The 26,868-nt window shown below is 39.1% G+C and overlaps 1 protein-coding gene across 1 annotated transcript in view; it reads right to left on the reverse strand.

Moving 5' to 3' along the window:
- The window catches only part of THSD7B (thrombospondin type 1 domain containing 7B), a 1,243,680-nt gene that overhangs the window by 284,227 nt on the left and 932,585 nt on the right, over positions 1–26,868 (reverse strand). The window contains exon 16 of the mRNA XM_055572703.1: positions 10,540–10,803. Coding sequence (XP_055428678.1) covers positions 10,540–10,803 — 264 coding nt within the window. The remainder of the gene's footprint in view (positions 1–10,539; positions 10,804–26,868) is intronic.

The raw sequence follows: 26,868 nt of genomic DNA on the forward strand, positions 1-26,868 counted from the left end.
ATTTGGGAAAGAACTGACTAGCAGGATTGCCTGGAATTTCCCAGAAAGGGTGACATTTCTAACCTAAGTCCTGAAAGGTTACTAGGAGTCTACTAGAGAATTAGCTTGCAAGGGGGAAAAAATTGAAGTGTGTATGTAGAGAAGGCAAAAGCCTCATGGAAGGAATGGTATGCATTGAGATATGCAAGGTTCTAAGATGGCTGGGGCTCAGCATGGGAAGGAAAAAGGATGAGGTTTCAGGGGTTAACAAAGGGAAAAACCATGAAGGGTCTTATATGTCACACTAAGTGGCCTGGGCAGTCAGTTGACAACGAGAGTTTAAAAATCTATGGCAATGATCATCATACCGGCCTGTGGGAAAGATTCTTCTCATTGGAATGGGACCAAAGGGTGGTGGAAGGAAGGACTGAGTAAGGCCAGGTGGTGGGTCCTCACTGCTGTGGATCTAAGGGAAAGGTAAGAAGTCTGAGCAAGTCAGGGAGAACCACTGGAATGGAGAAACATGGATAGAGGATCAAAGCATCTCTAAGTAGTGATTTCATATGAATTTTTATAGCAACATTCACAGGAAAAATGAAGCAAAGGAAGCAAAATCTCAACACAGAAAACACAGAAGCATATCCATCTTGTCAAACTTAAATTTATTTGCTAAGGAGTAGACACTATCATTCCTTCTCAAATGATGATTTGAAGAGCTTTTCAACATCTGAAAAAACATACAGGTGCAGAAGATTTAGGAAATAGGTCATTTGGCAAAAGCTGCAGATGACTAAAGAGTTGCTATTTCCTTCTGCAAGAGATATAATTACTCAGTCTCTCTGCCTGGTGGACTCATAAAGGAGAGCTCACAATACCTTTAAAAGTTCATCCTATCTTTGATACACACAACTGTTTGCCAGGACACTTCATAAAATGCTCTTTTAAACAATTCAGTTAATAAAGATGTAAATTTCAGTCTATCTTGGCCAAAATAAACTAGCCCATAAGTAGTTGAGCTACATCTTTTCAATAATATAAAATTCAATATAGTCATGTTAGGGGAAGCACACTGATTGAAACCGCCCACCCTGACCCAGCACCATACTAACCATTTGCATGAGCTGTTTTATGACAGGAGATCCTGATAAGGAATACAGAACTAATAAGCCACCACCAACCGGAAGAGTTCGGGAAAGGTCAAAAGGAGACACCTCGTGTCCGTCCACTTCCCAGAATCCCTCTTGCTAGCATCCATCTTGGCTGAGCGATGTGTGCGCCACCAGGAAAGACTCTGAATTAGAATGATTGGCCAAAGACCACCCGGAAACTAATCCTATCAGCATAAAACCCAAGACTGCGAGCCACATGGCAGAGCAGTTCTCCTGGGTTCCCTTACCCTACTGCTCTCCACCTGGGTGCCCTTTCCCAATAAAATCTCTTGCTTTGTCAGCACATGTGTCTCCTCAGACAATTCATTTCCGAGTGTTGGAAAAGAGCCCAGTTTCAGGCCCTGGAAGGGGTCCCCCTTCCAGCAACAGTCATAGAAACTAAACTGTCTAAAGGTACTAAAATTAAATCCCCATTTTGTCAGTAACTGCAAGTACATGAAATATTATTCTTTAAATCACAAAGATTTCTTAGATTATTGTGCTTTTCTTGCTATCCATACCTCCTTATATATAACAGCAAATTAGTTGACTTGCTGTACTAGACTTAAGTTGCAAATGCCAAGTTATTTCTGGGTGAAATATAAGTGAAGATCATTAATTGCCTCTCAAACTCAATCATAATTTATCTGGAATCAGATATGAAACAAATTCCATTTTCACTTTATAATTTGATGAATTAAAATTTTATTCACATAGTTCTCACTGGATCACTAGGAAAATTGTTTTTCTGCATTTTTCCCATTCTTTCAAAAATATTCCTTGTCTACTGGTAGCAATACAATTTCATTCCAGTACAATTAGGACTCCCCCTAATCCCAAACATTTTTTAAGGGCAAAATAAAACAAAATATTCTAGTGTTGGTCTGGCCTTGTGTTTTAAAGTCAACTTCTCTGTGGCTCCCTATTTATTATACTCAGCTATTCTACCCAAACAACTCTTAATACACACACACACACACACACACACAAAACTTTTATCAAGGCATGCATGTTGCCTCTGGTCATATCTAAACTGACCTTTTCATTCATTCAACCAACATAACTGAAAGTCTATTGTGCGCCAGACCCTGTGTTAAGCCCTGGGGATGGAGAAATGAACTTGAGTCAATACACCTGAATTGAAATGAACCTGATTCAATAGACAAACAGGTTAGTAAGAGAAAGAGAAAAGTATATGGCTAAAAAAAATTTAAATATATTGATAAAGGAAAAAAAGGATGATCCTCTTACCTACCCCGGAAATGGAAGTAGGAAAAGTGCTTCCTGAATCAGGCATCACTTTGTCTTATCTCAAAGGAAGAGGAGCCTCATGAAAGGAGGAAAAAGAGCGTGCCAGGTGGAATATATAGTCATGGAACTCCTTTAAGGTCCTGTTAAGGAGCTGGTATTTGCAGAAGAGACCAGGAGAAACTGCCAGCACAGCACTGGCATGGTCACATATGTCTTTTAGTGTGATGATTGATGGCTCTTAGTGGATAATAGATATCAGGTGGTGAAGACAATATTGTAACATCTGTCACTGGAGGAAGTAGACAGCAAGAGGAAAAGAGAAGCTTGAGAAAATGCTTAGGAGGCAAACTTATTAAGACCTGATGGTCTAGTCATGTGTTTACAAATATGTTTTAAATACCTACTAACTTTCAGGCATCATTCTAGGTGCCGTGGATATAGCTGAAAAGAAAAGTAAAAAATAAAAAGCAGTTCTTTCTTTATTGGAATTTGACTATCCAATCATAGGAGAGAGAGATAAAGTGTTTTTAAAATGTAAATGCATAGTATTTTAGTTAGTGATTAAGTACCATGAAGAAAGATAAAGACTGGTAAGGGGAATAAGGAGCTTCCCAAGTGGCATTAGTGTTAAAGATCCCATCTGCCAATGTAGGAGACATAAGAGACATAAGCTCGAGATCCCCTGGAGGAGGGCAAGGCAACCTACTCCAGTGTTCTTGCCTGGAGAATCCCATGGACAGAGGAGCCTGGAGGGCTACTGTCCATAGGGTCTCACGGAGTATGACACAACTAAAGCAACTTAGCACACATACATGCATGGGGAATAGGAAGTGATGAAGAATGATTTATTATAGGAGTTGGGCAAAGATTTGTTAGGAGCAGAGACGGGAATGAAGGAAGGGATGAAGGCAGGACATAGCGGAGAGAAGAATGGAGTATGGTGAGGTGTGGGGTGCTTTCATGTCCTATTCTTTGAAAATAATATCACTGGGATAAGAGACATAACTGGAAGTAACTCTCCCAAAGTATCATTATTTTGGCACATTCTATTCTGTTGACTGAATTAGGTAATCATCCAGGCCTGTTGTCACACACAGTTGAGAAATTAAATCCAACACCTTGACACTAGACAGTGATGGACTCAACAGCAGCAAACATCTGCTGACACTGTTCTGTTTGCTTTAACTGAGGCATAATTTTAATACTGGTCCCCTCAGTGATATTCCTAAAGACAAAGAGACTGGGCTAATATTATCTGTGGTTTGAATATTCCATAAAATCCATTCAATTCAGTTCAGTCACTCAGTCGTGTCCGACTCTTTACTACCCCATGAATCACAGCACGCCAGGCCTCCCTGTCTGTCCATCACCAACTCCTAGAGTTCACTCAGACTCACATCTGAGTCAGTGATGCCATCCAGCCATCTCATCCTCTGTCCTCTCCTTCTCCTCCTGCCCCCAATCCCTCCCAGCATCAGAGTCTTTTCCAATGAGTCAACTCTTAGCATGAGGTGGCCAAAGTACTGGAGTTTCAGCTTTAGCATCATTCCTCCAAAGAAATCCCAGGGCTGATCTCCTTCAGAATGGACTGGTTGGATCTCCTTGCAGACCAAGGGACTCTCAAGAGTCTTCTCCAACACCACAGTTCAAAAGCATCAATTCTTTGGTGCTCAGCCTTCTTCACAGTCCAACTCTCACATTCATACAAGACCACAGGAAAAACCATAGCCTTGACTAGACAGACCTTTGTTGGCAAAGTAATGTCTCTGCTTTTCAATATGCTATCTAGGTTGGTCATAACTTTCCTTCCAAGGAGTAAGCGTCTTTGAATTTCATGGCTGCAGTCACCATCTGCAGTGATTTTTGGAGCCCAAAAAAATAAAGTCTGACACTGTTTCCACCGTTTCCCCATCTACTTCCCATGAAGGGATAGGACAGGATGCCATGATCTTCGTTTTCTGAATGTTGAGCTTTAAGCCAACTTTTTCACTCTCCACTTTCACTTTCATCAAGAGGCTTTTGAGTTCCTCTTCTCTTTCTGCCATAAGGGTGGTGTCATCTGCATATCTGAGGTTATTGATATTTCTCCCGGCAATCTGGATTCCAGCTTGTGCTTCTTCCAGTCCAGCGTTTCTCATGATGTACTCTGCATATAAGTTAAATAAGCAGGGTGACAATATACAGCCTTGACGTACTCCTTTTCCTATTTGGAACCAGTCTGTTGTTCCATGTCCAGTTCTAACTGTTGCTTCCTGACCTGCATACAACTTTCTCAAGAGGCAGGTTAGGTGGTCTGGTATTCCCATCTCTTTCAGAATTTTCCACAGTTTATTGTGATCCACACAGTCAAAGGCTTTGGCATAGTCAATAAAGCAGAAATAGATGTTTTTCTGAACTCTCTTGCTTTTTCCATGATCCAGCGGATGTTGGCAATTTGATCTCTGGTTCCTCTGCCTTTTCTAAAACCAGCTTGAACATAAGGAAGTTCATGGTTCACATATTGCTGAAGCCTGGCTTGGAGAATTTCGAGCATTACTTTACTAGCATGTGAGATGAGTGCAATTGTGCAGTTAGCATAGGTAATTCAGAATTTACTGAATTGTGTTGCCCACAGCTATATGTACAATCTATGTGCCTGTCAACAGGTGAGTCAAAGGATTTGTAGTGTATATAAACAATGGACTATTATCCAGCCATGAGAAAGACATTCACCATTTGTGACAATGTAAATGGACCTAGAGGATAGTACACTGAGACAAGTCAGAGAAATACTGTATTATATCAACTTATATGTGTAATCTAAAAGTGTCAAACTCATAAAAACAGTAAAATGGTGGTTTCCAGGGGATAGGAGTGGAGGGATAAGACAAGGATAGAATAATTTTTTTTAACAGTATGAACTTGGAATGAGCAGTAAAGAAGCCAAAGAGATCTAATGCACAGTACAGTAATATGGACAACAATATAGTCTTATAACCAAACTTACTGAGACTAGAATTATTCCAAACACTGAAAAGAAATGATAAATATATAATATTATATGTGTGTATCATCACTGCAATTGCAATATTACAACCTACAAATGTCTTGAATTAAATTGTACACCTTAAATTTATGCAATGAATGTTATACATCAAATATATTTCAAGAAAATTTTAAAAATAGACCATTATGTATACTAAGGGCTTCTCAGGTGGCTCAGTGGTAAAGAATCCACCTACCGAAATGCAGGAGACAGGTTTAATCCCTGGGTTGGGAAGATACCCTGGAGAAAAAAATGACAATTAACTTCATTATTCCTGCCTGGAAAATCCCATGGACAGAGAACCTGGAGGGCTTCAGTTTCTGGGGTCACAAAAGAGCCAGATACAACTTAGTGACTAAGCAACTGGAGTGGGTAGCCATTCCCTTCTACAGGGGATCTTCTGAACCAGGGATCAAACCAAGGACTCCTGAATTGCAGGCGGAAGAGTCTTTACCATCTGAGTCATCAGGGAAGCCCTAAACAACAACAATGTATTTTGTGTGAAAAACAAAGATCAGAGTAACCAACTCCAGCTTTTCCCAAATGGGTCTGTTACTTGTCTGTGATGTGTTTAATGTTTCTGAAAGTAAAATCACTGAATACAACACTGCAGACTAACTCAACAGGCAGTGCAATGACTGTGCTAACTAAAAATTATTAAATCTCAAATTGCATTCCTATAATGATCTAGGTATAGCCTAAATAAAATGAGCTGATACACTAGCAATATAGAATAAAGACAAACTATCATTTACTTATGTGTTAAAAGTGAATTCAATTTGTTATTTCTAGTTACTGAGAAAACTTAATAAAATATAAAAGCCTTGATGATAGTGACCAAAATCTATCAATTTTATTTTATTTTTTTAGAGTTTACCACTCAAACATAAATCCTCTCTATTCATACCTTTTATAAAATCCTTAACTTCTTTAGTTTTTGTTTGTTTAAAGGTAATTAAAAACCAAAAAGTAGAGCAGGAACTAGATAAGCTCCACTGCTATCAATAGTCAAGCCTCCTCCATCAATGTTTACACCAACTATATTTAACCATCATTCTTTTCTCTGTTCACCCATATCTTTTAAATTATGTCAAGGTTCAAAAATTTAAAAAAAGAGAGTCTTCTCCCTGTTTAGCGGCCGGGAGGACCAACCCCACGCCCGAGGCCAGGGGCAGCAGCTGGGAGGACCAACCCCACACCCAAGGAGCAGTGGCTGCGCGGGCGCAGGAGGGCCTAGAGGAGCTATCCCACATTGAAGGTCAAGAAGGGCGGCAGTGAGGAGATACCCCTCATCAAGGTAAGGAGCAGTGGCTGCGCTTTGCTGGAGCAGCTGTGAAGAGATACCCCACGCCCAAGGTAAGAGAAACCCAAGTAAGATGGTAGGTGTTACAAGAGGGCATCAGAGGGCAACACACTGAAACCATACTCACAGAAAACTAGTCAATCTAATCACACTAGGACCACAGCCTTGTCTAACTCAATGAAACTAAGCCATGCCCGTGGGGCAACCCAAGATGGGTGGGTTATGGTGGAGAGATCTGGCAGAATGTGGTCCACTGGAGAAGGGAATGGCAAACCACTTCAGCATTCTTGCCTTGAGAACCCCATGAACAGTATGAAACGGCAAAATGATAGGATACTGAAAGAGGAACTCCCCAGGTCAGTAGGGGCCCAATATGCTACTGGAGATCAGTGGAGAAATAACTCCAGAAAGAATGAAGGGATGGAGTCAAAGCAAAAACAATATCCAGCTGTGGATGCGACTGGTGATGGAAGCAAGGTCTGATGCTGTAAAGAGCAATATTGCATAGGAACCTGGAATGTCAGGTCCATGAATCAAGGCAAACTGGAAGTGGTCAAATGAGATGGCAAGAGTGAATGTAGACATTATAGGAATCAGTGAATGAAAATGGACTGGAATGGGTGAATTTAACTCAGATGACCATTATATCTACTACTGCGGGCAGGAATCCCTCAGAAGAAATGGAGTAGGCATCATGGTCAACAAGAGAGTCCAAAATGCAGTACTTGGATGCAATCTCAAAAACAACAGAATGATCTCTGTTCATTTCCAAGGCAAACCATTCAATATCACAGTAATCCAAGTTTATGCCCCAACCAGTAATGCTGAAGAAGCTGAAGTTGAATGGTTCTATGAAGACCTACAAGACCTTTTAGAACTAACACCCAAAAAAGATGTCCTTTTCATTATAGGGGACTGGAATGCAAAAGTAGCAAGTCAAGAAACACCTGGAGTAACAGGCAAATTTGGCCTTGGAATATGGAATGAAGCAGGGCAAAGACTAATAGAGTGTTGCCAAGAAAATACACTGGTCATAGCAAACACCCTCTTCCTACAACACAAGAGAAGACTCTACACATGGACATCACCAGATGGTCAACACCAAAATCAGAGTGATTATATTCTTTGCAGCCAAAGATGGAGAAGCTCTATACAGTCAACAAAAACAAGACCAGGAGCTGACTGTGGCTCAGATCATGAACTCCTTATTGCCAAATTCAGACTTAAACTGAAGAAAGAAGGGAAAACCACTAGACCATTCAGGTATGACCTAAATCAAATCCCTTATGATCATACAGTGGAAGTGAGAAATAGATTTAAGCCCTCAGATCTGATAGATAGAGTGCCTGATGAATGATGGAATGAGGTTCGTGACACTGTACAGGAGACAGGGATCAAGACCATCCCCGTGGAAAAGAAATGCAAAAAAGCAAAATGGCTGTCTGGGGAGGCCTTACAAATAGCTGTGAAAAGAAGAGAAGTGAAAAGCAAAGGAGAAAAGGAAAGATATAGGCATCTGAATACAGAGTTCCAAAGAATAGCAAGAAGAGATAAGAAAGCCTTCTTCAGCAATCAATGCAAAGAAATAGAGGAAAACAACAGAATGGGAAAGACTAGAGATCTCTTCAAGAAAATTAGAGATAGCAAGGGAACATTTCATGCAAAGATGGGCTTGATAAAGGGCACAAATGGTATGGACTTAACAGAAGCAGAAGATATCAAGAAGAGGTGGCAAGAATACACAGAAGAACTGTACAAAAAAGATCTTCACGACCCAGATAATCACAATGGTGTGATCACTCATCTAGAGCCAGACATCCTGGAATATGAAGTCAAGTGGGCCATAGAAAGCATTACTATGAACAAAGCTAGTGGAGGTAATGGAATTCCAGTTGAGCTATTTCAAATCCTGAAAGATGATGCTCTGAAAGTGCTGTACTCAATATGCCAGCAAATTTGGAAAACTCAGCAGTGGCCACAGGACTGGAAAAGGTCAGTTTTCATTCCAATCCCAAAGAAAGGCAATGCCAAAGAATGCTCAAACTATCGCACAATTGTACTCATCTCACATGCTAGGAAAGTAATGCTCAAAATTCTCCAAGCCAGGCTTCAGCAATATGTGAACCGTGAACTTCCTGATGTTCAAGCTGTTTTAGAAAAGGCAGAGGAACCAGAGAGCAAATTGCCAATATCTGCTGGATCATGGAAAAGCAAGACAGTTCCAGAAAAACATCTATTTCTGCTTTATTGACTATGCCAAAGCCTTTGACTGTGTGGATCACAATAAACTGTGGAAAATTCTGAAAGAGATGGGAATACCAGACCACCTGATCTGCCTCTTGAGAAAGTTGTATGCAGGTCAGGAAGCAACAGTTAGAACTGGACATGGAACAACAGACTGGTTCCAAATAGGAAAAGGAGTACGTCAAGGCTGTATATTGTCACCCTGCTTATTTAACTTATATGCAGAGTACATCATGAGAAACGCTGGGCTGGAAGAAACACAAGCTGGAATCAAGATTGCCGGGAGAAATATCAATAACCTCAGATATGCAGATGACACCACCCTTATGGTAGAAAGTGAAGAGGAACTCAAAAGCCTCTTGATGAAAGTGAAAGTGGAGAGTGAAAAAGTTGGCTTAAGGCTCAACATTCAGAAAACGAAGATCATGGCATCCGGTCCCATCACTTCATGGGAAATAGATGGGGAAACAGTGGAAACAGTGTCAGACTTTATTTTTTGGGGCTCCAAAAATCACTGCAGATGGTGACTGCAGCCATGAAATTCAAAGACGCTTACTCCTTGGAAGGAAAGTTATGACCAACCTAGATAGCATATTGAAAAGCAGAGACATTACTTTGCCAACAAAGGTCTGTCTAGTCAAGGCTATGGTTTTTCCTGTGGTCTTGTATGGATGTTAGAGGTGGACTGTGAAGAAGGCTGAGCGCCGAAGAATTGATGCTTTTGAACTGTGATGTTGGAGAAGACTCTTGAGAGTCCCTTGGACTGCAAGGAGAGCCAACCAATCCATTCTGAAGGAGATCAGCCCTGGGATTTCTTTGGAGGAATGATGCTAAAGCTGAAACTCCAGTACTTTGGCCACCTCATGTGAAGAGTTGACTCATTGGAAAAGACTCTGATGCTGGGAGGGATTAGGGCAGGAGGAGAAAGGGACGACAGAGGATGTGATGGCTGGATGGCATCACTGACTCGATGGACGTGAGTCTGAGTGAACTCTGGGAGTTGGTGATGGACAGGGAGGCCTGGCGTGCTGCGATTCATGGGGTCTCAAAGAGTCGGACAGGACTAAGCAACTGAGCTGAACTGAACTGAACTCCCTGTTTAAAGTTTCAAAAATTCCACCAGCTTGCCTAATTTCTTTTCTATAGTTCTAGTCTTAATTTAGGTGTACTTACACATTGTACTGTACAACTTTTAATATTAACTTTTTCATTGATATTTTGTCAACACCCTTATAAGACATTGAAGGTCTGATGCCTTCTATATAAGTGATTAAAACAGCAATTAACAGCATAAAATATATTCATTTGTGTTAGGCTTTGGCTTTCTCAGAGAAAGCCTGTGCTTACACATGGAAGTATAGAGGTGAAGTATAGAGAGACGTGAGTCAAAGATCCGAAACACTCACATTCCAGATAACCAGTGTATATGTACATTTCCTATATTCATGCTTAATGAAAGGCAGTGTGTTTTTGACAAAGGAAAACTGAAGCAAATACTAAGAAACAAGCTTATGAGTTCTAGACCTGGGACACACATCCTGGGCTACATGTCAGTGTTCTCATGGGTTACTCCTCACCCATTTCCTTACCAGAACTGTTGCAGCGGACAGGGTCAACAGGTCTTCCATTTTTATCAGAGCAGGCTACTGCTCGAAAGCGCAGGCCTTGTCCACATTCTTTGGTATCTCCTTGTAGCCGCAGTCCTCTATGAGGCTCCTTTCTGCTCTCAGGAAGGATGCAATCTGACCAGTTTCCATAAGGATGAGATGTAAACACATCACAAGGACATGGTTCTGTTTCCACTAGAGGGTACAAGTCAGCATCCTGGCATTTCTCCTTCTTTCTGCTTTTCCCTGTTCCAACAAGAGACATGGATGTGTTAATTTCACATCTGTTGTTTTGCTAAGTTGTTCACATTTCAAAGCTCTTAAGCAATTAAGTCAAATAAAGCCTTTCTTTTTTTTTTTTCCACTTTTTTTTCCTTTAACACAGAACTAAATTCTAGGACAATGAAGCAATTCCCACAGCAACTTTGAAATTTATGTTAATTGGGGGGAAAAAAGGCTTCCTATTGGAGAGTGGCAAAAAATACTTAGAAAAATTGCTACAGTGGTTTGACAACTAGAAAAATTCTTGTTGATTTATATTGATGTCTTTATAATTTGTTGATAAAAACTGACTACTTTGTCTCCATTTTCCTTGAAAGTAATGGTTTCCAGGGAAGCGAACAAAATGGGGTAAGTATAACTCTGCCTTTTTTTCAAGTAACTTTTAAAAAAATAGTTTGTTTATTCAAGGAAAAAAATTATATCCTCACAGACAATGGCCTTGGAGTTAGCCTGGGTGTCACCTGGGGTGTGGTGGACAAAGTGTAATTTATTTTGATTCCTGTTATCAGGAACTCAGAAATGCTGACAGAAACAATATATTGAAATAAATGCTCAAAGCAAGTTGGGTAATTTAATCTGAGAAAAAGATATGAGTTGCACTTTGAGAGACCTTTTTAACTTAAAGATTTTAGAATATGACCTAACATTACCAGTTGACTTTTATGGACCTTTTAGGTGTAATCCCAACTTTTGAGTAATGACAATGCAGAGTCATTTTTCAAAGCTGTGAGTACTTGATAATTATGTTTAATGGATTCTAAGACAGTCTGTAACTTGACTCAACTTTGCTACTAACACACTTCCTCTAGATTTTTAAGTTTTCCCAGATTTAATACTTTTTCTTTGTTTCTTCATTAGTGGGCCATTAGTGAGAGTTATGGCTGGTTATTTTAAATAGTAGGGAGCTTTATTAATCTATTTCCAGTCTTAAATGGCTGTTTTGGAAATGCTTGCTATAAGTTGATGATACATAGATTACTTTCTCATCGTGAAACAGTTCACATGTGCTGTGTCGCTCAGTCGTGTCCAAGTCTTTGCAACCCCATGAACTATAACCTGCCAGGCCCCCCTGTCCATGGGGATTCTCCAGGCAAGACTACTGGAGTGGGTTGCCATGTCCTCCTCCAGGGGATCTTCCCAGCCCGGGGATTGAACCCAGGTCTCCCTCATTGCAGGTGGATTTTTGACCCTCAGAGTCACTAGGGAAGCCCACGAATACTGGAATGGGTAGTCTATCCCTTCTCCAGTGGATCTTCCTGACTCAGGAATCAAACCTTAGAGCCTATGTTGCATGCGGATTCTTTACCAGATGAGCTATCAGGGAGGCTCCAGATAGTTTACATTACACACAACAACGCTACAGTTGTCGCCTGGAGGACCAGCTGTATCTCTTCTGTGATGCTTCTGGACTCAATAAATAAGGATTCCTATAGGTTCTGAAAGATCTTGTATAAGCTTTGGACACATCACTGTCTCTCTAGGGGGATATACTTCTTGCATCTACCATTAGGGCCACTTACTGAGAATAAGTTTGAGGAGCACTCCCTCTATCTCTGCTGTGAGCATTTACTGCATGGGAGACATATCAGTGGGTGAGGAGGATTAACACCTTCTTATCAGCATTCAACATACCCAAGTATCTAGTGCTTCTCACATGTCCAAAAAGTACAGTTTTCTCCATCTTTTATGTGTCCATTCTCTTCTCAACACACTTAACTCTAGATTTTCAGTCTACCTGTTCCTTAAAACTGCTAACTCTTGCCAGAGTAATAACATCCTGAACTATCTTTTACTTTTTATCTTTCAGACTTGATAGTCAATGATAGCCTTGGAGCATTGACTACACCATCATTCTTGAAATGTCCTTTCACACCTTACCTTTCTGTCCCCTCACCTCTGCTTCACACCCCCACCATCTTTCTGGGCACATCATTTTCTGTTCATCTATTTGTTGAATTCTTCTCCCTCTGTACCTCTCTTAACTAATGGGTTTCCAAAGGCATAGACTGACACTCTCTTTTCTGATCCTCACAAAGAGCATAATCCTCTGTGCCCCTTAAGTCCCTAATTATTATCTTCAGCCCAGATTTCTTACTCAAACTTCAGGGCTGCAGACTGGAAATCTACACCTAAAGGATCAGTCAGAGTCAACCTGGCAACAGCCACACTCACTCACTCTGACCATCATAACTTTTCCTTCTCCTTCTACATTTCTCAGTTCTACCAAGACTCATACTTAGCCCTCCACCAAATTCCCAGCTTAAATCACTATACTGGCTCCTTTCAAGATTTTATTGCCACCATAACTCATTCCCTTCAATCTTTTCCCTGCACTTCAGCCAGGACCAACTTACAAAGTTAGAAACTTGATCATATCATTCATCTACTTAAAAGTTTCCAGTGGTTTACCACCGTTCATGGAATAAAGTCTAGATTCTTCACTTTGGTCACCAAAGTTCCATAGGATTGAGTCTGTTGATATTTGTCTCACAAATATGCTGCACCACTCTGCTTGTGTCATACTAAAAATTCTCAGTATTATTTTTAACATGACAGTATTATTAAAAATAATACTGAGAGCTTTTAGTTCCTAAAAGCCACTCATTTAACTTCTGGTCTTTGCATGTTCTATTCCAGGAATGGTCACCAGTTCTACCCTCTCTATATAGCCTAGTTAATGACTACCTGTCCTTTAGGTCCAAACTGGGATTACTTCTCCAGAAAGTCATCCTTGAACACACTCTTTATCTCCGTTCTAGAAGAGGTATTCTTCTGTACTTGGGTAGCATCTGATGGGCAGAATGCTGGCTCTCCAAGAATGTTTACATCCTAATCCCTAGAACAACTAAACATCTATGGCAAAATAAACTTTGTAGATGTAACTAAGATTATGGATGTTGGGATGAGATCATTTTGAATTATCTGGTTGGGTTCAACATAATCACATGATCTCAAATTCAGAGAACCTTTCCAGGTTTGCAGAGTCAGAGGGGATATAAGTGTGATAGAATAATCAAAGGCATACAGTGTTACTGAATTTCAAGACTTTGGAGGAAAAGAACCATAAACAAGGAATGTAAGCAGCTCCTAGAAGCTGGGAAAGAAAACATGTTCTGCTAAACCTTCTAGAAAAAAAAAATTCTATCTTGACAACATCTTGTTAATAGTCCTGTAAAATCTCTGACTTCAGACAAAGAGAAATATAAGGTAATAAATTTGCATTGTTTTAAGTCATAAAATTTGTGGTAATTTGTTACAGAAGTAATAAAAAAAAAAACTAATAAGCACCCTACATAACAGCTATTGTAGCAGGTACTATACTGTGTTGTCACTATCCATATCAAAAATACCTAAATTATACTGCTGCTGCTGCTGCTGCTAAGTCACTTCAGTAGTGTCCAACTCTGTGCAACCCCAGAGATGGCAGCCCACCAGGCTCCCCCGTCCCTGGGATTCTCCAGGCAAGAACACCGGAGTGGGTTGCCATTTCCTTCTCCAATGCATGAAACTGAAAAATGAAAGTGAAGTCGCTCAGTCGTGTCCGACTCTTAGTGATCCCATGGACTGCAGCCCACCAGGCTCCTCCATCCATGGGATTTTCCAGGCAAGAGTACTAGAGTGGGGTGCCATTGTCTTCTCCGTAAATTATAGTGGAAGCTCTTAAATAAAAATCAAGTCTATCTATTCCTTTGTAGAGCTCCAAGGTCTAGCACACATAAATGCTAAAAATTATTCCTTGAATAATTGAACAAAGTTTTCTAAAAAGGTGAAAAAAAAGGAAGACATAAGAGAGGGAAATAATGGGAATAAGGAAAATGTTCATGTACAATGTAACCGAGTTACTGGCAGAACAAATATTCTGTAAAATATATGCTGTCTGTACGTTTGTGATACCTTTCTTAATTACATGGGATCACTGTTTGAAGAAGGCTTTGAGCAAATTAGTTAATGCAGAGATAATTTTCACAATAAAAAACAAATTATCGGTGGTCCTTAACTTTGGAAAATTCTGAAAGAGATGGGAATACTAGACCACATGACCTGCCTCTTGAGAAATCTGTATGCAGGTCAGGAAGCAAGAGTTAGAACTGGACATGGAACAACAGACTGGTTCTGAATTGGGAAAGGTGTACATCAAGGCTGTATACTGTCACCCTGCTTATTTAACTTATATGCAGAGTACATCATGAGAAATGCTAGGCTGCATGAAGCACAAGCTGGAATCAAGATTGCAGGGAGAAGTATCAATAACCTCAGAAATGGAGGCGACACCACCCTTATGGCAGAAAGTGAAGAAGAACTAAAGAGCCTCTTGATGAAAGTGAAAGAAGAGAGTGAAAAAGTTGGCTTAAAGCTCAACATTCAGAAAACTAAGATCATGGCATCTGGACCCATCACTTCATGGCAAATAGATGGGGAAACAGTGGAAACAGTGTCAGACTTTATTTTTTCAGGCTCCAAAATCACTGCAAATGGTGATTGCAGCCATGTAATTAAAAGGTGCTTACTCCTTGGAAGAAAAGTTATGACCAAACTAGACAGCATATTAAAAAGCAGAGACATTACTTTGCCAACAAAGGTCCGTCTAGTCAAGGCTATGGTTTTTCTAATAGTCATGCATGGATGTGAGAGTTGGACTATAAAGAAAGCTGAGTGCTGAAGAATTGATGCTTTTGAACTGTGGTGTTGGAGAAGACTCTTGAGAGTCCCTTGGACTGCAAGGATATCCAACCAGTCCTTCCTAAAGGAAATCAGTCCTGAATATTCATTGGAAGGACTGATGTTGAAGCTGAAAATCCAATACTTTGGCCACCTGATGTGAAGAACTGACTCGTTTGAAAAGACCCTGGTGCTTGGAAAGATTGAAGGCTGGAGGAAAAGGGGACCACAGAGGATGAGACAGTTGGATGGCATCACCAACTCAATTCACATGAGTTTGAGTAAACTCCGGGAGTTGGTGATGGACTGGAAGGCCTGGAGTCTATGGGGTCGCTAAGAGTCAGACACAACTGAGAGACTGAACTGAACTGAACTAACTTTGATTACATTCTAGTCATAATCAGTATTAATCTTTGGATTCAGAACCAGCTAGTATTTTAAAAATATTTTAAAAAATCAATCTCCACTACAACTCTGAGGACATTTTTCACCTTAAATTAGAAATTTATAACTTATTCTACAAAAACACAAATCTACAATATTTAAAAGGTATTAGTTATCCAGTTATTTTGAATATATCATTTTTTAGTAACCTAGGTAGATTTTCTATTTTTTAGACTGATAATTTACAGTACTGTATAAGCAACTGCTTTAGTTATCACTAAATCTAAAACTTGTGATTATCTAGTTTGCATAAAACACAGAGAACACTCAGATATTAAACTGAAGACTCTAGTTAAAAAAATGGAAAAAGAAAAAATAAACTCCTTAGATGGTCCCCTATACAACAAAGGGCTTGTATTCACGTTTGTATGCTTCTCTGTGTGTGTCTATGTTAGAGAATAACATTGCTTTATAGTCTAAGCCCATGTTTTTTAATACTATCATTCATGCTTGAGATTGCTTATTATATTTACTACCAAATTACATGCAGGAAACCAAAATACAAGCATTAGTATCACAACAATAAAAATAAGGCTTCAGAAGTGCACATTTTTCACTACTTATTTTTCTACCAAAGATATGGCAAACAAAAGAAGAGCAAAGAGTATTTTGTTCTCCATTCAACTTTACAAAGATTAACCTACTGTAGTTGCTGACTGACAGTGAACTCAATGTTTCAGACGGAGGAAATTAAAGACTGACAGAATACTGTGGTTTGGACAAACAGACCCTTGCACAGTTACATGCATTTCAGAAAGAATTCCAATAAATCACACTTCTTAACATCTTCCAATACATAGAAAAGCAGTACAATCATTACATTGAGATTTCTGGTTTTTTGTGACTAGAGGTAAGTTTCTACCAACATGCATGCTGACTGCATTAACGAACAACAAAAGTTCAGTTCAGTTCACTCAGTCGTGTCCGACTCTTAGTGACCCCATGGACTGCAGCACGCCAGGCCTCCCTGTCTATCACCAACTCCTGGAGTTTACTCAGACTTACGTCCATTGAGTCAATGATGCCATTCAACCATCTCATCCACTGTTGTCCCCTTCTCCTCCTGCCTTCAATCTTTCCCAGCATCGGGGTCTTTTCAAATGAGTCAGTTCTTCGCATCAGGTGGCTGAAGTATTGGAGTTTCAGCTTCAACATCAGTCTTTCCAATGAATATTCAGGACTGATTTCCTTTAGGAAGGACTGGTTGGATCTCCTTGCAGTGTAAGGGACTCTCAAGAGTCTTCTCTAACACCATAGTTCAAAAGCATCAATTATTCAGAGCTCAGCTTTCTTCACAGTCCAACTCTCACATCCATACACGACTAACTAGAAAAATCATAGCTTTGACTAGACAGACCTTTATTGGCAATGTAATGTCTCTGCTTTTTAATATGCTGTCTAGTTTGGTCATAACTTTCCTTCTAAGGAGGAAGAATCTTTTAATTTCGTGGCTTCAATCACCATCTGCAGTGATTTTGGAGCCTCCAAAAAGAAAGTCTGCCACTGTTTCCACTGTTTCCCCATCTATTTGCCATGAAGTGATGGGTCCAGATGCCATGATCTTACTTTTCTGAATGTTGAGCTTTAAGCCAACTTTTTCACTCTCCACTTTCACTTTCATCAAGAGGCTTTTTAGTTCTTCTTCACTTTCTGCCATAAGGGTGGTGTCATTTGCATATCTGAGGTTATTGATATTTCTCCCAGCAATCTTGATTTCAGCTTGTGCTTCATCCAGCCCAGCATTTCTCATGATGTACTCTGCATATAAGTTAAATACGCAGGGTGACAATATACAACCTTGATGTACTCCTTTTCCTATTTGGAACCAGTCTGTTGTTCCATGTCCAGTTCTAACTGTTGCTTCCTGACCTGCATACAGATTTTTCAAGAGGCAGGTCAGGTGGTCTGGTATTCCCATCTCTTTCAGAATTTTCCACAGTTTATTGTGATCCACACAGTCAAAGGCTTTGGCATAGTCAAGAAAACAGAAATACATGTTTTTCTGGAACTCTCTTGCTTTTTTGATAATCCAGCAGATGTTGACAATTTGATCTCTGGTTCTTCTGCCTTTTCTAAATCCAGCTTGAACAACTGGTAGTTCACAGTTCATGTATTGTTGAAGCCTGGCTTGGAGAATTTTGAGCATTACTCTTTACTAGTGTGTGAGACGAGTGCAATTGTGTGGTAGTTTGAGCATTCTTTGGCATTGCCTTTCTTTGGGATTGGAATGAACACTGACCTTTTCCAGTCCTGTGGCCACTGCTGAGTTTTCCAGATTTGCTGGCATATTGAGTGCAGCACTTTCAGAGCATAATCTTTCAGGATTTGAAATAGCTCAACAGGAATTCCATCACCTCCACTAGCTTTGTTCATAGTGATGCTTTCTAAGGCCCACTTGACTTCACATTCCAGGATGCCTGGCTCTAGGTGAGTGATCACACCATCATGATTATCTAGGTAATGAAGATCTTTTTTGTACAGTTCTTTGTGTATTCTTCCACCTCTTCTTAATATCTTCTGCTTCTGTTAGGTCCATACCATTTCTGTCCTTTATTGAGCCCATCCTTGCATGAAATATTCCCTTTAAGTCACATATAAACTAGCTTTCACCACTACCTCTTAGCAGCAGTTCCTTAGAGTTATCTGAGAGGCTATCTCCTGGGCTATCATTCTCATTCAGACCCTGGATAAAGCTAAACTCACAACATGAGTGTTGTGCATTTGTCTTTCAGTGAAAATTTTGGTGACCACTAAGGGACTCAGAATATACTTGTCTCATTTGCCTAAACTCTATCTGGGGCCTTGACCCCCCCCCAGAAAAGGCCCTTTGTGCTAGTCTACACCCTCAGGGAGTCTAGACAACTGGGTAAGTCTCTCCTAGGTCTTGGATCTCCTGTGTTGGTTCACAGTTCTTAAGGTTTTTTTTTGTTTTGTTTTGTTTTTTTGGTGATTGTTAAACTCCTTGCCATGAAGAGTAAGTTTTCCTTCAACTTATATTCAAGAAGAGGTAACTAGGTTACCTGGATGAAAGACAATGGGAAGACTTTTCTCAGTTAAAAGCCACTGAGTGGGTTACTCCAGTTGAGAGAGGTTGGGAGCTTGCTCAGTTGAAACACACAGAGTAGTTTGGACTGGATGATTACATAGGAGGCTTGATTGGCATCTTTTCTTGGATACTTTAAGCAGAGTTTGTCTGAATAAGTTACCATGTGAGCACTTTCAGCTCCAAAGATAAGGGACACAGCTTTTCCCAACCAGTTACAGCTTTCTTAGTCAACTGGGAAACTTATGACAGTGGCAAGGGCAAGCCCTCACACCATGCAATGGTCCCATAAGGAGACCCACTCATTAATTCAAAGACATTGGCTTTGGGGACACAAACAATATTTGTCATCCAGTGTTCCAAATATCCATGGAAATTTCATACAGCCAGAGGGAGAAACAGACATGTGAAAGAGCTGAGATGAATCCAGGGTTCTTCCTAGAGGTGTTAAGCCCAACAGCATACCAGCCCACCCTGCAGTCTTTCATTCTGACAAACTGACATTGAAAATGGAAACAAAGGCTTCAAAGCAGAAGAAAGTGGTGTCAGATAAACCTTTGACTCATATCCTGCCAGGTATATATTCACACATATATATATATATATATATATATATATATATATGAGCTTATACTTGCAAGTAGGTTGGAAATTAAGAAAACTTAATTTGGAAATTAAGAAAACTTCATCCTGAAAAAGGTCATGATGGGACTCTCCTGACATTCCAACAGTGGCTTTTACATATGCAGTTAGAGAAAAAGCTGGCTTTGTATAATATTCTTTCAAAATTCTTACCCTAAGGGAACAAAAGTCCTTCTAGGAAGAGCTTACAATGATCTCTCTGAGTCTTTGAGATGTAAATGTTCTACCAGGTCTTCTCAGAAACTCTTATCTAGACCATCTCTAATTTCTGAGATTGAAAAAAAAAGGGGGGGGGTAGCTTTTATCCACGAGTAAACTCCAAGAATAAACTCATTGCAACAGTTTTTATAAACTAGTGAGTTTTATATTGTAATACCAGATTCATGTCTTAAGTTTTAAAACGAAGCTGTGAGATCTCTGATTATATGTCTGTATTATATATTATATATATTATATGTTTCTACCTTTGGTAATGTTTTATAAAAATTAAACTGTAAGAGAGACCTATTTAATTGGCTTAAATATAATGAAGTGCTTCAAGAAATTCTCAGAAATACAAATTAACCCAATTTTTTTTAGATCCCATGATTGAGGATTAATCATTACCCAATAGAAACAAGCTTATTGGTTTAACTAAAAAACCAACAGCATGACAACATTACATGTGAAAATGTTATTGTATCTGTTTACTGAATGTCAAAAAAGATCATGTTATCACTAACTGCCGGGGACCAGCCCCGGCTGATCCAGGGTATTCGAAGGAGAGACGGCTAGGCGAGGGTCAGGGAATAACTGCTTAATTACACTTTAATTAAGGATACAAAGAGTAATAGAATAAGGATAGCTCAGTGAGGAAATTCAGTGGAGAAAAGCGGCTGAAATAAGGATAGCTCAGTAGGAAAATTCAGTGGAGAAAAGAAGCTGAGTGGCTTGGTTTACGCGGAAAATCAATATAACCCGTGACACCAGGTTAGCTCTGACCACGGAGGCCGCAGGCGCCCTCTCGAATAGCGGAAGGTGCCCCACCTTAGACACCTTCTCGAGTGGGTCTTAGAAGCCCAGGCAAATAAATGGTCGCAGAGGACATCCGCGCTCCAGATGGACGCTCAGCCGGAAGTTAAAGGGAAGAATGACATGGGGAGACCAAGTTTCAGTGAACAAGGCCTGCACTTTATTTTCCAAAGTAGTTTTTATACCTTAAGGTATGCATAGAGGATAATGGGGGAAGGGGTAGAGTCATGCAGCAAGCCAGGCTTTCTTCCTGCAAACTTATCATATGCAAAAGTTCAGGTGATTGACATCAACTTCTGGCCCGGAGGCCTGTTAACATTTTAAGAAACTTATCTTTCTCTAAAGGTGATTATTCCAAAGTCAGGCGCCAGCCTTCCAAAAAGCATTGGACAAAGCGGCATTTTACATTTCTATACACCCATTATATCAATCAATACACTGCCAAGGACACAGTAGGTAAGGAGTATGGAGACTTAGCAGCAAACATTGGCCCAACAAGTGAAAAACCCTTCACCAATACATTTTCTAATCAATCTTTTAACTACTCAAAGGAATCTGTGTTTAGGCAGTTTAGAACATCTCCTGCCTCTCACAGTTGGGAGGCTCTGAACAATCACATGTGGCCGGAAAAACCCATTCAGGCAGGCTAGAGGATTTCCAAAGGAGTTTGTAGGTTGAAACACTGTCACATCCAAGAATTATTAACTGGAGCTGTAAGCTAACTCTTTTTTCAGAGAGAGGTAGTGGGAGACAGCCCCCCGTAAAGTCAGAGGTGTAGGTGAAAGCACAAAGCAGAAAGTAGGCAGACTCTGGTTTTGGGGGTAGATGCTCGAGAATTTCCAGGGGGACTCCTGAGGCTCGATCCCGCCTTTGCGTATGCCGAGCCTCCTTCCTCATGACCTTTGTCATGGGCGGAGTGCCTCACGCTGGCTCTCGGCAGTGATAGGATTCCAGTTGAGCTATTCCAGATCCTGAAAGATGATGCTGTGGAAAGTGCTGCACTCAATATTCAATATGCACTCAATATGCAATATGCCGGCTCCCGGCAACTAACAAAATTTGTCAGCAAGAAAAATGATATTTTCATAAAGAAATTTCAATGCAAGCATGATTTTTAGGTGAATGCTAAGAACGTTTATGTCTTACTCTATTTCTACTTAAAAATAGTTTCTCTAGATCTTCTGGTAACTTGAAACTTTAGTTTTACTAAGTTAAATGATCGGAGAAGGTGATGGCACCCCACTCCAGTACTCTTGCCTGGAAAATCCCATGGACGGAGGAGCCCGGTAGGCTGCAGTCTATGGGGTCGCAAAGAGTCGGACACGACTGAGCGACTTCCCTTTCACTTTTCACTTTCATGCATTGGAGAAGGAAATGGCAACCCACTCCAGTGTTCTTGCCTGGAGAATCCCAGGGATGGGGGAGCCTGGTGGGCTGCCATCTATGGGGGTCTACGCCGTCTACGGGGTCACACAGAGTCGGACACGACGGAAGTGACTTAGAAGCAGCAGCAAGTTAAATGATAGGGATTGATCGACTGTCTAGATTATTTCCAAATAAAATACAGGAAAATTTATACTTGCTTAGCAATTAAAATCTCAAATTTCATATTCTTACAAAAAAAAATAAAGATGTTTGGTTCACTAGGTACATGACTTGTACCACACTGGAGAAAAAATTACATTGTGGAAAAATGTGTGTTTCTAGAGGTAACGAAATATGTTCATAAGTTTGACAATCAGGCATGCTAATGTGATAGTTCACAACTGTTTTCTCTTGGTTTTCACTAAAGATGGAGTTCTTAAGGTTTGAAAATTATGATTAATATATGAAATTAGAACCACTAAAATAAAGAAAATGTTTTCATATGCAAAAAACTTTTAAAAGGGTAAATAGAAAGGAAATGCATTCTATTAAGGGAAAACAAAGTAATTATTTTCAAAAGAGAGTCTAAGAGAAAAAGAAAAAAGGGAACTCAAAGGATAAAATCTAAAACAAAAAAGGCAAATTATAGGCTTATGGAAAAGAAATCTTGAGAAAGAATTTGATGTACGGTCAGGGCTGGCTAAGATTAACATGAACTTAATTGGTTGAAAGAATTCTAATATTAAAAATAAACTTTTGCAAAACTAGAATTTGAATCTCTCTGTTATGACCTCTTGCTAATGTTGGCATTTCTCAGAGAGCCCCAGAAAAAAAAAAAAAAAAAAAAAAACAGAGAAAGTTATTAAATTATTTAGGTTTACTTGATATATTAAATTATATGATTAACATTGTTAAATGAATGATGATGAATCTTAGGTAATATTGTATGAATAAATATTGTTAATGTAAATATTCTAGAGTTTATATGAAATTGCTAAAATTTAGTTGTCCTATGTTATCATTTATAGTCCAAATTATCTTAAAATGTAATAGAAATAACCAAATTTCTTTGTCAATAGTAATCAGATCCTTAAAGGTGCCATTTTAAAAGTCTTTTGTCATTTATAGTTATTTTATTCTATTACTTTTATTAAAATTCTTCATCTTCAAGAAGATTCATAGAAAGGGCTTTTTTGGGGACAATTACAGGGTTTTTTTTTAATTTATTTATTTTTTAGTGAAGGATAATTGCTTTACAGACAATTACAGGTTTTTGACAACTTTCAGATTATACTACAGAACTGGGTAAGAAATTAAAGAATTCTAATGAACAAACTGATTGTTCATAAAATTGTTAACAGGAAAGCAACAAAATTAATTGCCTAGGACTGAATGAACTGATGATAGGGTTATAATTTTTTAGACTATTTTTTCTCTTTAGACTTTTTGTCTAAAATATAACTGCTTAGCTTTATTTTTCTAGATATAAGGAAATATTTCTTGTACAATGACTAACAATCATTTGATAAATTATACCTTTGTAAGTAGAAGTGAAACATTTATCTTTTTTTTCCTACCTGATCCCTTCAGAATTGGATACTTTTTATTCTTATTTTCATGGAAATAAAGTTATTTGCATAAGTTCAATAAAAATCTGTTCTCCTTTTAACAGGGCACAATGGAAACATTGGTTATGTTATCATAGCTTTGACTGGAATGTTGTGTTTCTGAATAAACATAGAATCAGATATAACCAGTCAGCTTTAAAAAACTAATACAAACTTTGTGCATGTGTGCTTGCTCTGTTGCTCAATTGTGCTCATGTCCATACCCGACTTTTAACGATCCAATGGACTGTAGTGTGCTAGGCTCCTCTGTCTATGGGATTATCCTGGCAAGAATACTGGAGTGGGTTGCCATTTTCTCCTCCAAGGGATCTTCCTGACTCAGTGATCCAGTCTGTGTCTCCTGAGCCTCTAGCTTTGTCGCAGGCGAATTCTTTACCACTGAGCCACGTGGGAAACCCCAAGAAAGACTTTATGAAGCCATGAAACCCCTCAGAGTGACAGCCTACTCCTTTATTTTCAGGGTTCTTGGCAACCTTGGTTGGTGGCTCAGAAGGTAAAGTGTTGGTCTGCAATGCAGGAGATCTGCTTTCAATCCCTGAGTTGGGAAGATCTCCTGGAGAAGGAAATGGCAACCCACTTCAGTATTCTTGGAATCCCATGGATGGAAGAGCCCAGTGGGCTACAGTCCATGGGGTCACAGAGTTGGATCTGACTGAGCAACACTTTCTTTTCTTTCAGCAACCTTATCAGGTGAATAAGAAAGGACTCTCAAGCTATCTGGGGGACTTGAGAAGAGAGGAATTCACCCAAATCTATAGATATCATAGGTAAATCTGATGGCAAGTCCTAGGCATAATTTTACTGGCTTTGAGAAGTCTTATAAACTTTAGTCTGGGACTGTTTATAAGTTTAAAAAAAAAATGCAACCAAATTTAAAGAGCCTACATAAACAATTGCTATTCTTGGTACACTTATATAAATAATCAGGCCAAGTTTATTGAAACCAGACTTACTAAATTAGTCTTAGTTTGGCTGTATTTGGTGGAAATGAGGATAATTTTATAGAAAAAAAAATTTCAGTAATATACCTTTATAGTCCTAAATGGCTCCTGTTCATATATTATAGTGTCACAAAAGTTTAAATGAATTGTTAAAAGGACATTTCAAGCTTGTTTCTGAAGTTTATCACAGTAATCTGTCTTTGGATAAGGATCAGATACCCCATGAAGTACATTCCAGAGAATATATACTGGAAAAACATACATCATTTAAAGGACTCTCTCCCGCCTAGATGGAAAGACCCTTATTAGCTACTCTTAGCTTGTTTATGCACAACAAAACTAAAGGGAATTGACTCTTAGATTCATACTTTCCACTTGAAAAAGTTCCCTGAACCAGACTTGTCTGTAGAGAGGATTGCTAACCTCAAACTCACCTTCGCACAAATGCTCAAACAGAAGAAAAAACAGCATCCACAATAGGAAGAGAAGATGAGGGCATCAGAAGCAGATATTTATTCCAAAGTACCAGAGCAGATCTTGATTTCTTGGGACTTCTACATAGGAATCAAATGTTTTTCTAACACAGGCACAATCCTATGAAAAATTTTAAAAATCTAATGTTTTGATCTACGGTCAATTATCTACGTCCAATACTTCTGGTTCACCTTGGTAGATTTCTAACACTCTGATTGGATGGTCCCTTTGAAAATTTTAACATAAATATGAATTTTCTATCAAAGTTATTCAAGCTCAATCAGAACAATAAGCTAAATTTCACTGGAAAACCATAACTTCCCACTTATCAGGAGGAGCCTTTCCTCAGCTATGGACTGGATTTATATGGCAAGAGTCACTTAAGAGTAATGACTTAATTGGACTTGTTAATAGAACACATTTAATCACCCACATTAAAAACAACAAAAAAGAAAATCAGATTTCTGCCTTAAACAGTCTGTTCCCTAGTCTTGGTGATCTCTTAAGAACTGGTTTGATGCTGGCCGTTCAGTGCATGAATCCCCATTATGACCTTATTATTACTTCTGGTAATGTAACATATATTCTGCTTATTCTGCTGAGTCTCTGATGAAAGTAATGATTACTAAGAGCCTTGAAATGACTGACTGAATATTCAGTTCTATATAGAATTAAAATGATTATAGTAGTGCTATAGTAGATGTAAGAAGAAACAACAAGGGAGAATCATTTCCTGGACCATACAGACTAGTAAGACAGGTAGTCCAGAGCTATTTATGGTTACCATTAGAAGGACCTAGTCATAGCACATTGGATTGTTTATCAATGAAATCTGACCTTGACATAGGAATGAACATTCCTAGGGCTATGGGACATGAAATGCCTCCCCAACTTTGAATTTATGACCAAAAGGGGGGCACTCAAGCAGAACAAGAGCAAAGATGATCCCACTCTCCACCCAAGTCCGCAAAGATTAATCCACTATACTCCTTGACTGACTCAGTACACTCTATGCTTTCAACAGAGGATGCTAAAGAAAATAAAGAGAGACTATGTGCTTTGGATAAACAGAGCCATAGATAGTTACATGTATTTCAGGAAGAATTTTAATAAACTTCACTTCTTGCATATTTCCAGAACACTATGATCATAAACTTGAGACTTCTATTCACTGTAACTAGTAGTTTTCACCAAGAGGTATGCTGTATAGAATTCTATAACAGAAACAAAATCACATATAAACTAGCCTACTCCTCTACCTCCTTAGAGCAGTTTCTCAGAGCTACTTGAGAGGCTGTCTCCAGGGCTGTAGTCCCCAGTTAAGGCCATGAATACTCTCTTAACTCTCACATTGTGCATTTTTCTTTCAGTTGACACTACTATGTAATCCATTTGACTGATTTTTTTTAAACAGTTCATGTATTTCATGAAATCGGCCAGTTGTTTAGGTCATCTAGGTACTCAGACATACAAAGATCAATTAGCTAGACAAAACCTTAGCATTTAATGATTTAGAAAATGAAGTCTAGGTGGGGTTTTTTTTGTTTTTGTGTGTGTGTGTGTGTGTTTTTTGGTGTGTGTGTAATTTTTAGGATAGAGTATAATGGTTTTTCAAGATTTACCTTAAAAGTATATGTTAAATAAAAGTCATTAAAGTTATAATAATTGATAACACAAACTTACTGGCTGTAAAATAAATAAATGTCCTAGGATTTTCAATTATTTCATTCTCAATTTACTGACAAATTATCATTAACAAACCTTCAAAAGGAAGAAAAAATTGGCCACGAATTAAAAATTTTCTTTCCTCCAAGGAAATTCT

Source organism: Bubalus kerabau, chromosome 3 (genome assembly GCF_029407905.1).
Source record: "Bubalus kerabau isolate K-KA32 ecotype Philippines breed swamp buffalo chromosome 3, PCC_UOA_SB_1v2, whole genome shotgun sequence".
NCBI lineage: Eukaryota > Metazoa > Chordata > Mammalia > Artiodactyla > Bovidae > Bubalus > Bubalus kerabau.